At 53.9% G+C, this 16,059-nt stretch overlaps 1 protein-coding gene across 4 annotated transcripts; it reads right to left on the reverse strand.

Annotated features, from left to right (window-relative positions):
• Positions 1-6: 6 nt before the first annotated feature.
• Positions 7-16,036, reverse strand: GALNT5 (polypeptide N-acetylgalactosaminyltransferase 5). Of its 4 annotated transcripts, XM_085304329.1 has the most exons (10): positions 15,319-16,034; positions 10,394-10,560; positions 8,953-9,072; positions 7,929-8,064; positions 7,426-7,545; positions 7,127-7,244; positions 6,081-6,404; positions 2,581-2,661; positions 2,185-2,340; positions 7-1,206 (listed from the first exon to the last, which is right to left on the reverse strand). In XM_085304329.1, the coding sequence occupies exons 1-10, from the start codon at positions 15,939-15,941 to the stop codon at positions 1,066-1,068; spliced, it is 1,986 nt and encodes a 661-aa protein (XP_085160455.1). In that variant the 5' UTR covers positions 15,942-16,034; the 3' UTR covers positions 7-1,065. The 4 variants fall into 4 exon arrangements, with proteins under 4 accessions (XP_085160455.1, XP_085160456.1, XP_085160457.1 ...); XM_085304330.1 differs by lacking the exon at positions 7,426-7,545 and having other exon boundaries at positions 15,319-16,036; XM_085304331.1 differs by lacking the exon at positions 2,185-2,340 and having other exon boundaries at positions 15,319-16,036.
• Positions 16,037-16,059: the final 23 nt, after the last annotated feature.

Here is a 16,059-nt window from a genome sequence, read left to right on the forward strand (position 1 = left end):
GCAGCGACCAGCGATGCAGCAACGCAGGTCAGGGCAATTAGCACTGCTGCCCTGATAGCGACGCCACTGGCAAAGGTGAAGCAGCTCCTCCAAGCAAGCACGCAGCAACTCTGCAATAAGAAAAGCGGAGAAAATCCCTTCTGGATAACATTAACGTTGCACACCTTGGGTCTCGTCATCTGGTCACAGGTAAGTTTATTCCCCCATCGGATCTGTCCTTCGCTGGGCTGCCGGCGGCGGTGCGGCTCGAAGGTCTGTGCCGCGCTGGGGCCGGGCCCCGGGCGCCGCTCGCGCTGCCACAGCCAGAGTCGGGGGGGGCTCGTTGCACGGCGGTCGCCTGGCGCGACGGCCCGCGGGGGACGTGTGCGCACGCACGTGCACGCACGTGTCCGCGTGCGCATCGAGGCACGCTCGTACGCCGCGGTCCGGACTGGGGAGGCGCTCACCGGCCTCCGCGGCGTCGCACAGACCCTGAGCGCGCTGGGGAAGGTTCGGGGTAGAAACGGCCCCATCCGTTTCTAAAAAACAGGYTTTTCTGGTAAGCTATGAATTGCTAAGCGAACCCACCCATCAGACAGCTCCAGCTGGGTRGGATCCCACGGCCAGGCCCTGCATGGGCACCTGCGATGGATTTTTTTTACGGGCTGTCAATAAACTTCCATTTCCTTAGGCTGTGGCAGGATAAATAGCCCAGTTTTGCTGTTTAYGCTTACAGAGTCCTGGAAATATTTCTATTAGCTTATGCTGTTGTCCAGAGAAAACTACCAAAGGCCTGCATATGGTTGGATGGGGAACTTGAGCAAATAGTTTCATTTAGTAAGAAAAAAATTAATTTAACTTTCACCAAASTGTCCCACAGCGAGTGAAAAACCTGTTTCAAACGTCATTAAACTGGAAGTGCTGTTGCTTGCTGTTTTGATCTCTCAATACGYGCGTTTAAACTACGGATTTCAATTATCCTTTGGAAATGAAGTTGCAGTTTGGTCATTGCCGTCACGAGTCTCACGATGTCACTGCGGGATTCACAAGATGAAACCATGGGGTTTCTGCTTGATAGTGCTCCCTTCAGTCTGCATAGTAATTTCCAAACCGCCACTTTTGATAAGGACTGGAGGAGTTGCACGCATTTACCCTCAGGGTTTTGTGAGCTGGATCCGCTTCCAAACACGCCGGCTGTGGAAGGTGCTCCACGACGACGTGGTCCATCTGGGGGGAGAAGAGCCGGCTTTAGGCACCAGCCCTTCGGCCGGACCCGAGCACGMGCACGCGCACGCGCGTCGTCCCACGCCCCCGCGGAGAAGGCCTGGTTTTCTGATGTGCCCCTTCCCGCATTTCTCCAGGAGGTAAGAGCTCTTTGCAGACTTAAAGGGAAATTTGGGTGGGATCCAAAGCTTACACCTGTTGCTCAGCTAGGATTGTATTATACTGTCTGTGCTTCACGGCTTTTTATTTCACTGGAAATTAAAAGATTAGTTCTCTTGCTGTCTGAATGGTGATTACCATGCAAAGGAAGTAACTCCAGATGCTATTTGCAATATAGGGGAATGTATGGCAGGAGACTGATTTTTGTATTTTRGAGTTTCCTAGCTGGTGAACCAAAAGCACATTTACTGTGATGAAAAGGACATTAGGTAATTCAGTAATGAACTCCAAATGCTGGGTGAGTAAACTGGACCGCTACAGAGTGAAGACTTTGAGTGATTCCGATCCTTTAGCTTTGCACATGCACTTATCTTCTCCTGCTTAGCTCATGTGGCCAGCAAGGCAATTCGGCAAGTACCGTCCAAGGACGTTTTCATTTTACGGCCTAGCATTGCAACGTTTCTCATCGTCGTTTGGTTAATAGCTAGATGGAATATTACTAAAATGAGGTGTAGATTCTTGTTTGGGCAAAAATTGGATCTTTTTGTGTATGGTAAATGCACGGCACAACTGCACATTGTTAAAATGAGACAGCGACGTCAGCTGAAGGCAAAGCATCACAACGCCTGCGGTCAGCATTAATCACTGCTTGGCTTTCTCCTCAGGTTTCTGATTGCCTGTACCAATAAATGCTGATGCGGCCATGTGAACCGTCATTTCAGGTAACCGAGATGGATCCCTCCGGGATCAGCTTTTGGGGGAGACGGTGCGAAGCCGCCCCGGAGGAGACGCGGCGCAGGGCCGGGCAGGCGCCGTACTCACCAGCTCCGGCTGGAAGGCGGCCAGCGACATGTGCAGCCACTTCAGGCGGTGGTCCCTGGGGTCGCAGGGCTGCAGCCCCACGGCCGCTCCGGCCGGCGCCACGCACCCCTCGCCGTGCTGCAGCAGCCGCAGCCAGGTGTAGTTGAACCGCTGGCTCTGCGCAGAGGGGTGGCAGACGCTGTCGCCGCCGCCGCGCGCCCCCCTCCCGCAGCCCCCTCCCTCCGCCGGCCGCCCCGCASCAGCGCTGCCCCCGGCCCCGCGCTCCTCGCCCCCGAGCTCCCCACTTCTGGGTTACAGGGGCTGTTTGCAATCCCGCGTCTCCCGGCGCGCTGGGGCCGCCCCGGCCGGGGAGGGCGGCGGGCAGCCAGGGCCGGGCAGCAGCCCGGCCGTCCTTACCTCGGCGTTAACATCGCAAGGCTCGAGAGCCGCCGCGGGGCCCTCCACGCTGACGCACCGCGCCGCGGCTGCGTTCACAAGCTGGAAAACAGCGCCGGAACGGAAATTTAGAAGAAGGAAGATAAGACACCCGTTCTCCAGAGCGAGGCGAGGGTGCTCGCTACCAACCGGCCGGATGCCAGCGACAGCGGCCGACACCGCCGCTCACCCCGAGGAAGCAAGATACTGTGTCACAGTCTTCGGTGAGGGTCGCAACGCACGTTTGGTCCGTTACCAATGTTTTCCCTATCAAGASACGGTTTAGAGCAGCCTTTTCTAGTAATATCTGAAGCTGCATGAGACATGGTGTTTTGTGGGGTTTTTGTGGGGATTTTTTTTTTTTTTTGGACAGAACTAATGTTCCTGTTCTGTAAATCTCAAAAAATAACAACTGTGTAATCCTTTCTCGCGCCTGTGCGCTCCCCGCCGGCCTGCGTGCTCCTCTGGGAATTAAGCAGCAYGGCCAGCGTCCGTCCCACAGACTTTCCCTTCCTTCACCAGACAGGAAAACGCAGCTGGATTTACGTAGGGAGCGTACTCAAGGCGACGCGTGACGCGCTCGGTGCCTCACGCTGAGGTCACTGTTCCTCTTTTTCCGTYTAGGTTGGCTGCCTTAGTATCTGCYGTCAGCAGGGAAACGCAGCTGCGGTCCCCCCGGCATGGAGAACCTCCGTGGGAGCATCACCACTACGCTAGTTCTCAGCTGCCCCGCCGGCCCCTGCACCGCCGGGGTACGGCACTGCACGACCGAACACCCCGCACCGGGTAGGGCAAACCAATTTTTCATCTGAATACGTGTGTTCTGCACCTAGCCACCTGCTGCTCCGTATTGCTACGAGGGAGGGGCAAACCAACTCCTCCTCTGCCTCTCTCTGCTCTGCGGTCCCTGCCGCATCCCAGCGGCTCGCTAGCAGCAGCGCCTGCAGAAAGCACGGTCTGCAGGAGATGTTTTCGTAAACACGGCTCACACGGTCAGACGGCACGTTCAAAGGTCGCCTGGGAGCACTGAAGGTTGTATCACAAAACTGAAAATACGGGATCGAACTGGGCCAGCTTCCCCCCGGTCCCCTGGCCCGAGACCAGCAGCGCTACGGTGACCCCCGAGAGCTGAGCYTGGTCTGCTGCCGTCGCCAGCTGCCTTCGCTGTGTGCTGCCGGGACACTGGCAGCATGTCAGGGTTAGGGCTGGTCACACGTTCGATTCCTTGCACATTAGCTTCTCTTCCTTCTTTCAAAACTGCCAAACAATTTATCAAATAATCCCAGTGAATAAATACGCTATTCAGAAAATAGTTTTCATGTAATTTTGGATAATGCTCAACACAGCTGGAGCTCGCAGAGCTAGCTGAAAAACAGATTTTCTGCCCTATTAAATTTTGAGAATAAACATAAAAGAGTGGTTCAGGTGGCCTGAATCAAGACAAAGAAAATCCTGAAAATTTTCACAAGCAAATCTGAAAAGTTCAAGTTTTGGTTCAGTTGAAACATTTTTACTTATATGAGGTCTAAATGCTTACTGCTGAATTTGACATTTATTTTTATTCCAACTGAAACAGTTTTGAGCTGAAAAAGCAAATATTTCTCAAGTTCTGATTTTTTTTGTATTCTCAAAGCTATTATTGCTTATTGTTTTTGCTAAAAGAAAATCACCTAAGCTGATATTTCACTAAAGCCTTTGGTCTAAGTCCAATGGTTTTTTCTAAAAGACAACACAGGGACACAGGTTTTCAGCCAGGTATAATAGCTGCTGAACGGCTGCCTTGGTTGCCGGCACTTAGTATTTGCATCTGCAGCTGCTCCGAGCAACAAACCACGGCTTTTGCCACGGCACGAGGAATCAGAGCTTCCAGTGGAAGAGGAGCTAAAAATGATCTAAATGCACAAACCCAGCAGCTTCCTGTAACTTTTCCACAAGTGTCGAGTAGTCACCTAGATCCCACAGCTTCCCCAAACCATGGCATCCTCCTCCATTTTCCTCTCCAAAGCTATTATCGAACACGTTTATGGTTGCTCATAGAACAAAAACGCTAATTGCAGCTGTAGAGCAGCCTCTCTTGGTCTCTAGGGGTTCCCGTGAATGGGACCCCTTATGCCACCCCTTGGCCAGCAGACAAGCCTGCAACGCGGCCAGATGGTTGCTGTGCTTTTTCCTGGCTTCCACAATGGCCTGTGAAGTACCTGCAGGTTGCAGAGCTGGGGGGCAGAGGGGACAGGCCGCTCCTGTCCTCGCTCCTCCCGGCTGCACCGGGTCCCACCAGCCTCCTTCCTCCGAGCGCTCCTCCTGCTGCCTTGCTTAGGGGCTCTGCTCGCGCGGAGAGGGGAACAGATCCTCTAGCTCTGACTCCTGGCATCACTGTCACCTTCCCTACAAACTGCATACTTATGTTACTGCAGTGACAGACAAATTGCAAAAAGTTGAGTATCTTTGCTGGATAGAATACTTTAGGTTCTGACTGTTTAGAGAAGCATCTGATATTTTGCTGAGGCTAAGATCTGGGTCAAAATCCATTGCTTCATTCACTTTTTAATATGGGTGAAGTGTCTCTGAACGCCTGCAGAGTAGCCGTACAGATAAGACTGGTGTCAGAGAGGGCCCTGAGCGTCCTGGCTGGAGAAGGAGGGACAGGGAGGAGAAACAGCCCGACCTAGGCTCAGCCGCTCACCCTTAGGGCAAAAGACTTGTGAGGAGCCAGGTTTTAATCCAAAATACACTTTAAAACGTTTCTCCTCTCCTGAGGAGCAGGCCTCACCTACACGTGAAGAAATGCAAGGCTTCCTGTTGCTTTTGTTTGTTTGAAAGCAGACACGACGTGGCGTGTGCTGCAAAGGGGAAAAATAGATTTCTGCTGCGCTCTAGCGGTGATGCATCACCAGTGCAAAGCACTGCGACACTTGTCCGTGGGCTCAATGCCTTCCACGCGTACGTGAGTGAAGCACTAGGAAGCTCATTGGAAAAAGCATTTGTCTCTCCTGCTCTGGTGGATAAGTTGTGCAGAGACAGGGGATTTCAGCACTCTTGTCCTGGAGGCGAGGTGAGCTAAAGGGATGTACATCTCTGTGACCCTGACTGTGGCATGGGTGATTAACCTGGGTTTTAAACACTAAATAGGCTCTTTAACAAAAATTTGTCTCGGAATTGTGACTTTTTTCTTTATAAAAATATTGGGAAATGCAGACTGTGACACAGTAAATATTCAAAAATGTTACCAAATAGAAATTTGAAAGGAAACACAAAAATATCATTCAAAGATGTGTTTTCTGGTTACACGGACGGAAACCCTTGTCTGGAGGAAGGGTGCAAATCATTCACAGACCAAGGGAAGTGACTCAGAGATGGACCTTCTGCTCCCCAGAGGAATACCGAGCAAACAGCTCGATTCAGATGTTTCCAGGTCTCCAGCTAGCCATTGAAAATACATTTAAATGAACAATAGCAAGTCATGTCATCATTTGGGTACATACCAGCCCATCAGCTTTAACCAGAGGAGCATCAAGGTCTGGGTAGACGTTCTCCAGGTACCACTTGAAACTTTTGCATTGAAGCTTCTTCCGTAGTTCAATCTGCTGCGTCAGGTCACCAACATCCAGGTTTTTCAAGATTAAGTGATAAGCATGTCCATAGAATAAGTCTTTGTATTCGTCTAACCAGACCTCTGCAACACGAGCCAAATTCCGCTCCACTGTGCTTATCCGATCCTTAGGAAAGGAATATGGGTTGTCGTTCCTGAAAATGTGTCCAACTCTGGAGCACGGAATAATCTCAATTTCTCCTCCACACATCCAGACCTGAAAAACAGAGATTGCTTTGACAGAAACACTGGCAAAAACTGCACTGTGATTAACATAGCCCAATTCTGTGACATGGCCTAGCTTTTGGCTGGCGCAGTATCTAGAGTGTGATTTGTATCTCCATTAAGGGGTGGGTGGACAAGCGAGACTGTGCCAAGGGCAGCTCTGTTGGAGATCAGCATATGAGCAACTATAGCGCTCCAAAGGGAATGTGCTTGGAAAGGCAGCTCTAGACCACAGAGGGACCTCGTACCTCATCTCGGGTGGAAAAGCCTCTCGGATCTCCCGTCAGCTGCTCGGGCTGCAGCCAGCTGGGCCTCCTCGGGCCCAGATATCCATCTGGCTGGCAGAGGGTGACCGTTAGCTCCTTGCTCCCCATGCACATCCCACCCCAGTGCTCAAGTGCAGCCTGCATGGTGCCTGCTTGCCTTGGATACTCAACAACAGCCTCAACCAAGTGCTCTGGGGCACTGCTATTCCTGCCCCGCGCCAACCCTCGCATGGCGGCTTTGGGGATGAAGCTTGAACTCCCTCAGCTTGAGCAGGGGATTAATGGCCTGTTCTCCTGGAAGGTGACATGCTCGCCCGTGGTGGCGGGTATGGATTATGTGCTGGAGAGGAAGCGGGAAGTGACCCAAGCGCTTTCCCAGAAACCTGTCAACGTGGTGTCCACTTAGAGCAACATCCCCCGCAGGAACAGGCAGCTGAGAACCACATACCTTGAAGGAGAGCTCCATATTTTCACCTCCCCAAACATCCAGCCCAGGATCGTACGTTCCCAGCTCAAAAAAGTACTTCTTGTCGATGGAGAACAAGCCGCCTGCCATCACCGGGCACCTGCGAACAGATGAGCGCCGGCGCACGTCAGCGGGCGCTGAAGCAGCGGCTGCGGCCGCGAGCGGCTCTGCACAGCGCCCGCCCCTCTGATGGTGCGCCCCACGGGCCGGGCAGCTCGGCCACTGCATCGCAAACAAACCGACAGGTTAGCTCACGGAACTCTTAAATTCAGGTTTTTTACCTTATTATATCAGTTTCCTTGATTTTATTTTTCTCAACGACCTCTTGAGGAATCTGTCGCCACCCAAAATTCATTGGCCAAGTGAAAATCCCACGCTGAAAGTTATCCACTGTCATATAACTTAAAAAAAAGAGATCAGGATGTCTAACTGAGTCACATTCCTGCTTGAAATGTCACCCTTAATGAATGAAGATAAGTATCTGTACATAATTAAACCAAGATTCAAACAAATTTCATCGGGAATTCCTCTTCATGTCCTAGAATACACGGAACACCTAATTGTTATTTGTGATAAATGAAGCAGCTGTGCCTACTGGTAGAGATTTTAATAGCTCGTGTACAGCAATTTTACGCATTCCTTATGAAATACTGTTGAAGGCTAGCTAGAAGGTTTAGACGTTTGTCTTACGACAAGTGATGGTCGTACCGAGAGGTTTTGCGAAGGCCAAACTGCATTAACATTTGTGTTTCACAGTGACACAAGCAGCCCAAGGTGGTGGTACCTCATGTCCTTGTCGCTGATCACCTCGATGACAGGGCAAGCCACCTTCGTCCGGCTCAGGCGGACCCTCTCCAGCAGCGGCTCCAGCCACCCCACGTTGCACTCCACATGTGAGTCCAAGAAGGTCAGCACGTCGCCTGGGGGCAAAACCGAGGACATGGCCAGGGCCAGCAAACCTCTCCACTCCTCACTCCCCTTCCAGAGGAGCCAAGCCGGAGAGAACCAAGGCGCATTTCTGGCCCGATCCACGATTTCCAGGTAAGCGTTTTGTGAAGAGCGCGTGGACACCAGCCSCAACCAGCTGGAGGCTGGCTGGATTTCCATGCCCGGGGTGACCACTGAGGAGGACATTTCACTCCCCAAAACATTCCCGAGAAAAGGTCTCAGCCATAACTCAATGCACATTTTTCCTTAAGGTCCTAAGAAACCTCTTGGCTTGCTGCCCGAGCAAATCCGCAGCCAGCATGAAATGGAAAGCAAAGTTGGGGAATTCCACGCATAACTGGCCATTTTTATAACAACATTGKAGCTGGTGGCAGAAAGTGAAGCTAAAGCCAGGCAGAGCCAGAAATCTGAACCGACACTTACGGATGCTGTTTTTAGATGCCGAACAGTCAGCAGCTCATCCTCTCAGAAAAATCTCTGTTTTGTGTGCTGAAAACATGCCCTTTTGTTCATTTGGTTTGTTAGTCACTAGCTTCTCAGTTAGACCAGCTCTGCAGAGGCAGTAGAAATTTTCAAATGAAAGTATTCTATAAATTATCGCCATTATTTCTAAAGTGTGCCACTCAACAAGAGGACTGTTGAGATGCTTGAAATTTGTTTGCAGAATGGTTCCAGTTTAATGTGGCAGTGAGACATCCTTAACACCAGTTCAGCCGGAAGGAAATAAAATGCAGAAATAGAAGAGACAGTGGTAGAAGTAACAGAGCAAAACCCAGAAACAGAAACGGAGGAATAGCAGACGGGCTGCGCAGCGCCTCTGTCGAGATCCGGACAGGCGGCCCAAGGGGCTGTCGTCTTACCTTTGGCGATCTCTGCCCCAGCCAGCCTGGCTCGTATTAAACCGTGCCTTTCTTTGAGATGAATGATCTTAACTTTGGGGAACTGTGACATGTATTTGTCAAGCTTCTCCTTGAGGTAGTCTAAAGAGAAGAAGAATGAGACAATGAGACCAACTTAAAAAGCAGTGGGAGGATTTTCCCCGGAAGCATCTCGCGGCTCCTGCGTTTGGGGTTTTTATTGCCTTGAGGAAGACTGCCGGGGTCCTGCCCCATCGATGCTAACCTGACAGCGAGGTGCTCTGGCCAGCACAGTAGCTTAGCTGGAAGCAGGACACGCTTAAAGTGGGACTATCTAGCCCCTCTCTGGCTTGGAGAAGAGCGAGTGCAGGGCTGCTCAAAAAGCTTGTTTTTAATGACGGGCTACAAGTAAAATCCTAATGGGTTCACTTGGGTGTTGCATCATCCAAATTTGGGTATTTAGCAGTTGTTTGAAGACTTTGAAACTGATTTTTCTTCTTCATGACTCTATGATCGCCATTAAAATCTGGCTGCAAATTTGCTTCCTTTGAGCAATTCCCACAGTTCTGAGGGGCTCCAAAGGCGATGCATTTGCAGACACATTAGCAGGATGCTGTTGCTGCTGCTTCTCCTCAATGCACCGTGACGGTGCAGCTCCCGCATCAAACCYGGCACTCCAGAGGCTTCACCGGCTAATGAGCAGATGTGAAGGGGAGTAACAGGGAGAAAATAACAATGAAAATGGAAAAGACRTTTTTGAGAGGAAATAGTATGTATTAATTAATAGTAATGATTAGTTAAAAAAACGAACAAATAGAGTCTTCTTCCCTTCTTTCTTGCATCTGTTTTCTCATTAGACCGTCAACTCTTTGCACAGGCTGTGATGTTCACCTAAGGCAGTACCTTCCCTGAAGTACTAGTAGTTGGAAAATTACTTAATTCTTAACTTATTGAGAGCTGAAGTCAGTGGAGAGCCAAAGTATCAAAAAGCAGGGGCTGCGTATCATCTCAAGGGCCTGCGACTAGCACGTCAATCCACAGAGCATGCACAGACGCCCACACAGCCGCTGCCGATACTGTGACTATTACAGTCCCCGAGCAATTCYGGGAACCGTGTATTCTTCTCCTGACACCAACTCTGGAAAAAAAAAAGCGTGCATCGATCTGGGAACTGCACAGAGGAGGGTGATCATGCCTTTCTGAGCACGCACGCCCCCGAGCCAGAGTGTCCATCCGCTGCTGAGAGCACGCTGCAGCCCCAAGTGCAGCCGTGGCCTCTGATCCCTCCAATTTGAAGAGGTAACAGCACAGCGAAGCACTTCAACACCCCAAAAGAAGAAAATGTGATTTCTTTCTACTATACAGAATTGAATTACAGAGAATAAATCGTATTTTAGCCTCAAGTTATATTAGTTTCATAAAAGTAAAAAAAAGTTTCACCTACCTTTGGTACTGAAATCATCCACTAAGATGACTTCTTCAATCAGATGTGGAGGAGAGCGGCTGAGGACGCTGTGGACGGAGCGCAGGAGGGTGGACCACACTTCGTCCACGAAGCACATGATGATGGTGGTGGTCGGGAGGTCGTTGTGCACCTGCTGCTCCGAGCACCTGCAACAGCAATGCTGTGGTCACCGATGCAGCCCCCAAGGCCTCCCCTCCTGGGCTGTCCTGCAGGAAGGACTCACTCCTCCTTTCTGACAGGTCTTCTCTAATTTTCTCCCCACTCACATGTGATAATATTGTACCGATCTGCTTATTTTCTCCTTTCCACAAGCAAGCAATGCAACGGTCCAGCAAGCTGAGGCAAACTGCTAGCTTTGCTCCTGGGAGCAGTTTGCAGATCCCAGTGAGTCCTAGGGTGGGAGGAGACCCAAGCACATCTGGTGCCGTTTTGGGATACCCCCAGAGTCCACATGCCTTGGGTTCCCAGGCTGCATGAAACTCAGCTTGGTAGGGGAAAAAAAATCCATATGTTTAAAATGCAGAAAAACGGCTATCTCCAGAAAGGGTTACTCAGCGTAACAACTGATCAGGGTCACACGGAGTAGACAAGTGGCCCAGTCTAGCTTTCRCACCTAACTCAGGGGACAGTAGCAAGGGGAAGATGTTCCAGCATCTTAATTCCAATGGGATTTGTTTACTTTCCATAGAAAACATGGTTTGGTATTACATGTATATACCACATATATCACAAATACGTAGTGCTTTCAGTGGTCTGTTTCCCACCCCGTCACCACATCTCGCAGCAGGAACGCTGGCCACCCTTCTCGGGTGCACGCCGAGCGGCGCCCGCATGCCTCGCAGCCCAGGGAAGACGCACGTCGGTTGATTTGAGGGAGCGATAAAATTGCTGCCGCGTCTGTGGGTCTGTCACTCTACTCCGTGACAGCCCAAATGCAATGGTGGGGTCAGCCTGGTCTCCAGTGTTTGAACAAAAGGTCGATGCGCAGCTTTTCTCATCCGCTATTTGCAATTCAAGCACGGCTCTGACGTGCGCCTCGGGGACCGCCGCTCCCTCAGCTCTCCTATCTCCGAGCGGATCTGGAGGAGCGCAGGGGCCTCGCAGCAGAGCTCCTCTCCCCCGAAATACGCTATTTTATCCCAGAATACCCACAATTACTGGGATTTGCTTTCTCTCCCTCATCGATAAGTGGGAGCTGATAAAAGGTTTTACTTTCTTCTCCTGCCAGAGCAGAGCCCTCCCTCCGGTTCAGCTGGCGGTGGGGCGTGCTGACACAGTGCACCGCACGGCTCGGGCTCTGTGGTGTTTTCAAGCAAACTTACAGGTATTTCAGGGCTTTGCAGCTAAACAGAAGTGCTCTGGATAAATGAAAACAACCCCAGAGTTACTCTCTGCAGCACTCCCTGAGGTGTCTTCCTGTTCTACAGCATGTGGATGATGCGTGGAGCAGCCAGGGCTAGCTCAGCCAGGAGGGGATGCTGAAGGTTATGTTAGTGCATGCTGTATGTATATAACGTGTATATACCTACTATATGTATACGATTATGTTAATGTGTGATTTAGTTGGAAGTGGATCATRTGTTGGCCTGCGGCCATGGGACGTCGCTGCAGCAGAGGAGGTTTGGTTGGGACGCGCCTGCAGGACTCTCGTGGTCGCCGGAGAGAAGGTACTGGCCGACCGGCAGCAGAGCTCGTCTGCGAGAACGAGAACGAGTAACGAGAGGGACTGGGAAGAGAGCTGAGCCCGCGACTACTCTTGGTGAACCCAAGGAGGCGATTCGCGGGAGGAGGGAAGGGCGGGAGAGAGAACGAGAGCTTCCACCGCAYGGCGCGCGGGGTGGGAGGGCGCCAAACCGCGCTGGTCGTGCGCAGCGGGGAAGCACCTGGTGGGAAGGAGGCTCCCGGAGAGCGGCTCTTCAGCCGCCTCCTCGGCGGGCGCCGCCGGCGCGCGGGCTGCCCGGGGACGCAGCGGGAAATCCCTGCGCACAGGCAGCCGCCGGGCTCGCGCCGGTGCCCCTGGGGCCCCTCGGAGGAGCGGGTCTTCGGGAGACGGGACGGGGGTCGAGCTAAAGGCCGACTGACGGAGCGTGCTGCAATGATTTAAAGCAATGCTTTGAGGCAACCTGAAATTCAAGAACTTCTTTTTTCTCCCTCTTTGCCTAAAAARCCAGGATTTCTAGGCAGACAGCAATGGGTTTGTTGCTATTGACYCATAGCTAAAGACATTTCAAAATGATCTGTGTGAGTTTGGGCTCCATTGCTTTGCTATACACATAYGTACATATATATACATATATATRTACACACATACATAAAAATACACATATACGAAATACTTAATATTATATAGCTAATGCTAAGTAGAAGTCAAATCCTTCTGAAATTCCACCCTCAAACAGGYGTCTGAACAAAACCAGCCCGCAGCCTTTGCATTCTGCTGACGGCCCCCGGAGAGTCAGCGAACCGCAGGCCCTTCAGTCGCTAGCGGCGCTTTGCCTCCTCCGGCCCCCTGCTCGCGAGCCTGGAAGAGCCGGAGCCGAAGCCTGGAGCCACGCGGGCGCCCTGGGACCTCCTCCCGTGGCCAGGCGCAGCCGAGGCCCGGCCTGGGCGCCAACCGGCCGCGCGACGCTCAGCGGCAAATCCGGGTCCCCGTCTAAATCCGGACAAACGGATTTTCAGGGAGGAGCTGCGCTGGCTCCCCCCGGGGCGCTCTGCCGGCAGACGTCCGGCTGCTCCGCGCCGCCAGAGCAGCCCCTCGCCTGCACGGCCTTCGCCTCTTGCTCCTCGCCAGGTCTGGGGTGCTCTCCGCACGCGCTTCKGGAGGTGCAGCACTCGGTAAGCACCAGCCTCGGCACCCGGACACAGACCGAAGACCGCGCGGGACAAGCCTGCTGCCGGCCAGATTCAGCGGTCCGGTTCGGCGTTCTAGCAGGGATCAAGGGAGGAGCTGGGGGTCCAACCCGGGAGAGCCCGGGAGGCTGCGGCACAAAGGTAACGCACAGCCTGGGCCGGGAGGGCTGCCAGCACTCACCGCAGCGGGCTGGCCGCTACGGCCCGATTTCCTCCTCGCCCACAGACCGTGTGCGCCGTCTGCATCGCCTCTTGCTGAGGCGGATTACAAAGGCATCCGAGAGAGTGATTTCTAGTTTGCGGTCAACATCTGGACCATGCCAGCTGCCACCTCCTGTTGCGACGGGGCTGCCACCTCCTGTTGCGACGGGCTGCTTCCCACCCGCACAGCTATCGCGGCAGACGGCACTGCTGGGGAAGCTTCGCAGGGCCGGGGGGGATGCAGCCTGGGAGGTGGACGCACTGTTCCCCATGCCCTGGGGCGATCCACGCCCCGGGACGGGAGCCTCCGCGCACACGGTCCCTGCCCGTGCGGCGCGCTGCCGGGAAGCTCTGCCTGGCTCTTTGCAGCCCAGCGGGCACGCTGCCAGCCTTCCCACCCTTGTTTGGCTAAGGTGCTGCCAGCACAGCAGCTACTCCATTTCCCTGCACACAGGTTTTGTGACTCATCCGGCAGGAATGTCCGAGACTGGCGGCAGTGCTGCAGGTGAGCCGGGGAGGTGGTGTTCTGCTCATGGTCTGATCTTCTAGAGACCAAGACAAAACTCTAGTGACCAGCGACAGCTCTTTTCCTGCAGGCAGGTGGCCTCTACGGCCTGGACCGTCTCTGCTTGCTGTGCTGTGTGCACACGGGAAAGCAGCCGTAGTGGCCTCCCTCCCTCCCTGCCCCGCTCCTTTGCAGCTCCTCACCTTGGCTCACAAAGTGACTATCGACGCTGACACAGAGTTTTCTGCATATTCTGCATATACATCCCGTGGGATGGGGGCCAAATCCCACGCAACAGCTCTCGTAGTCTGCAAGCTGCCCCAGTGGGGCACAGGACTGTGTCCGCATGAGGGAGGKGTCTTACCTGCCAAGGCGCTACAAGAGCTGTTTGCAATCAGAAAAGCAGTAAGGGTATTACAGATAAACCTGCAATTCAGCTTAATTTGCACCATTTCTAGACGCTCTCTGCGCTTGTTCTGGCATTAGCAGCTCAGAGGAGAGATCCCTTCAAATGCCCTGCCCTCCTGCTGCCCAGATACTGCCCCTACCTCACCTTTTGCTTTTGCAGGCCAACTACAGGYTTCTCTGGTTTGTTTTTCAAGGTACAAAACTGCAATTTGAGAACCAGCTGCACATCTCGTGGAAATGGCTGTGAAATTGCAGGACAGTTTTCCTAAGCAAAGTTCTGCATCTCCACTRTGCCTGCAGCTCCAGCGCCCCAGCCCTGCCTGCAGGAACGCCCTGAACACTGCTTCAGGCAAGGCAGCCACACGCCAGTTAATCATTTTGGCATCTGGCATGAGCTTTTGTGCTCTCAGGAGGCTTCTGGAGCCCTCATGCGGTGCTCACAGGCAGGTAGGTGCGGTCATAGCGTGATGGGTCCCAGGGTGGAGAGACTGCAGGAGGAAGGGACAGCTTCAGGTGTGAGAGCACCGGGTCACCCAGCCACAGGGAGACGGACTGGTACGATGCACAGCCGCCCTCGGAAGCAAGTGCACAAATACCAAAGCCCAGGAGCCTTGGTTTCATCTTTGGTGCTATACTTGATGAACTGGGGAAAATGTTCTCAGGCCTGATGCACCCCCATGTCCACCTCAGTGCCCAGATCTCTCTGGACAGCTGGGCTTAGCTGGTTAAGAAAACCTGGAAATTTTACCCAGTTGTATGTTTAATACAAGGTCCTGTCACCTGGAAATACCAGGACATTTCTTTGACAGCATGCATGAAGAGAGGACCTTGGTGCACCACCAGCCCTCTCCAAACGCGCGGATTAAAGCTTCCCAGGGAGCCCGTGACCAGCAGCAACGTGCATGTGCCAAGACTGCTGCTGCGGGGGAGCAGGTCTTACCCGGCAGGCCGCGTGTCCACGATGGCTCGGTCCACAGGGATGAGGTCGCTGAGGTAGACATTGAAGTTTCCTTCTTTCCATCGACTTTTTGCTTCCTCTTGTTTATCCTCGGGGACGGCGACGGCATGCCCAAACTGGCCGGGAGCTCGGGGGTCCCTGGGGGCGAGTGTCACGTCCATGGCGAGAACCCGGTGGGTGCCGGGGCTCCGTGCGGCGTGGGGCGCACGGCTGCCGCCCTTGGCCGGCCTGGCCGCAGCAGCGCCTGCCGTCCCGGGGCCTTCAGCCGGGGCGGCTTCGGCTTTCCGCAGGCTGCTGGACACCGCCGATGCCGTGCGCGCCGCCGGGAGGCCCTCGCTGCTCTGGCGGTGCCGCTCCGGGCGCCTTTCCRGGCTCCTCGTGGAGTTCCCCTTGAAGTCGGTGCTGGGACGGGGGGTCGTCGGGGGGGCGGCTCTCTCCCTCTCCTTGCTGATGCGCACGAAGGGGTTTTCACGGGCAGCGGGTTGCCCCGCCACGGCCGCCCCGCCGTTGCTGGGTGCCCTTGGTGCCGCTGCGCGGGTGGGCAGCCCCTCGCCGTGCTCTGCGCCCGGCGGGCTGGCAGGCCGACGCGAGCTCTGCCGGGCCATGGCCTCGGCCGCCCGGGCCGCGCTCGCCCCCGTCCCGTTTCGCCCAGCACGCTCCGCCAGCCCCGCAGCCACCGCGCCCGGGCCCGGGGGCCTGTCCGGAGGGTCCCGGCTGGGCGCC

Source organism: Rhea americana, unplaced genomic scaffold, assembly GCF_003343005.1.
Source record: "Rhea americana isolate MKP2758 unplaced genomic scaffold, rheAme1 scaffold_206, whole genome shotgun sequence".
NCBI classification, from domain to species: Eukaryota; Metazoa; Chordata; class Aves; order Rheiformes; family Rheidae; genus Rhea; species Rhea americana.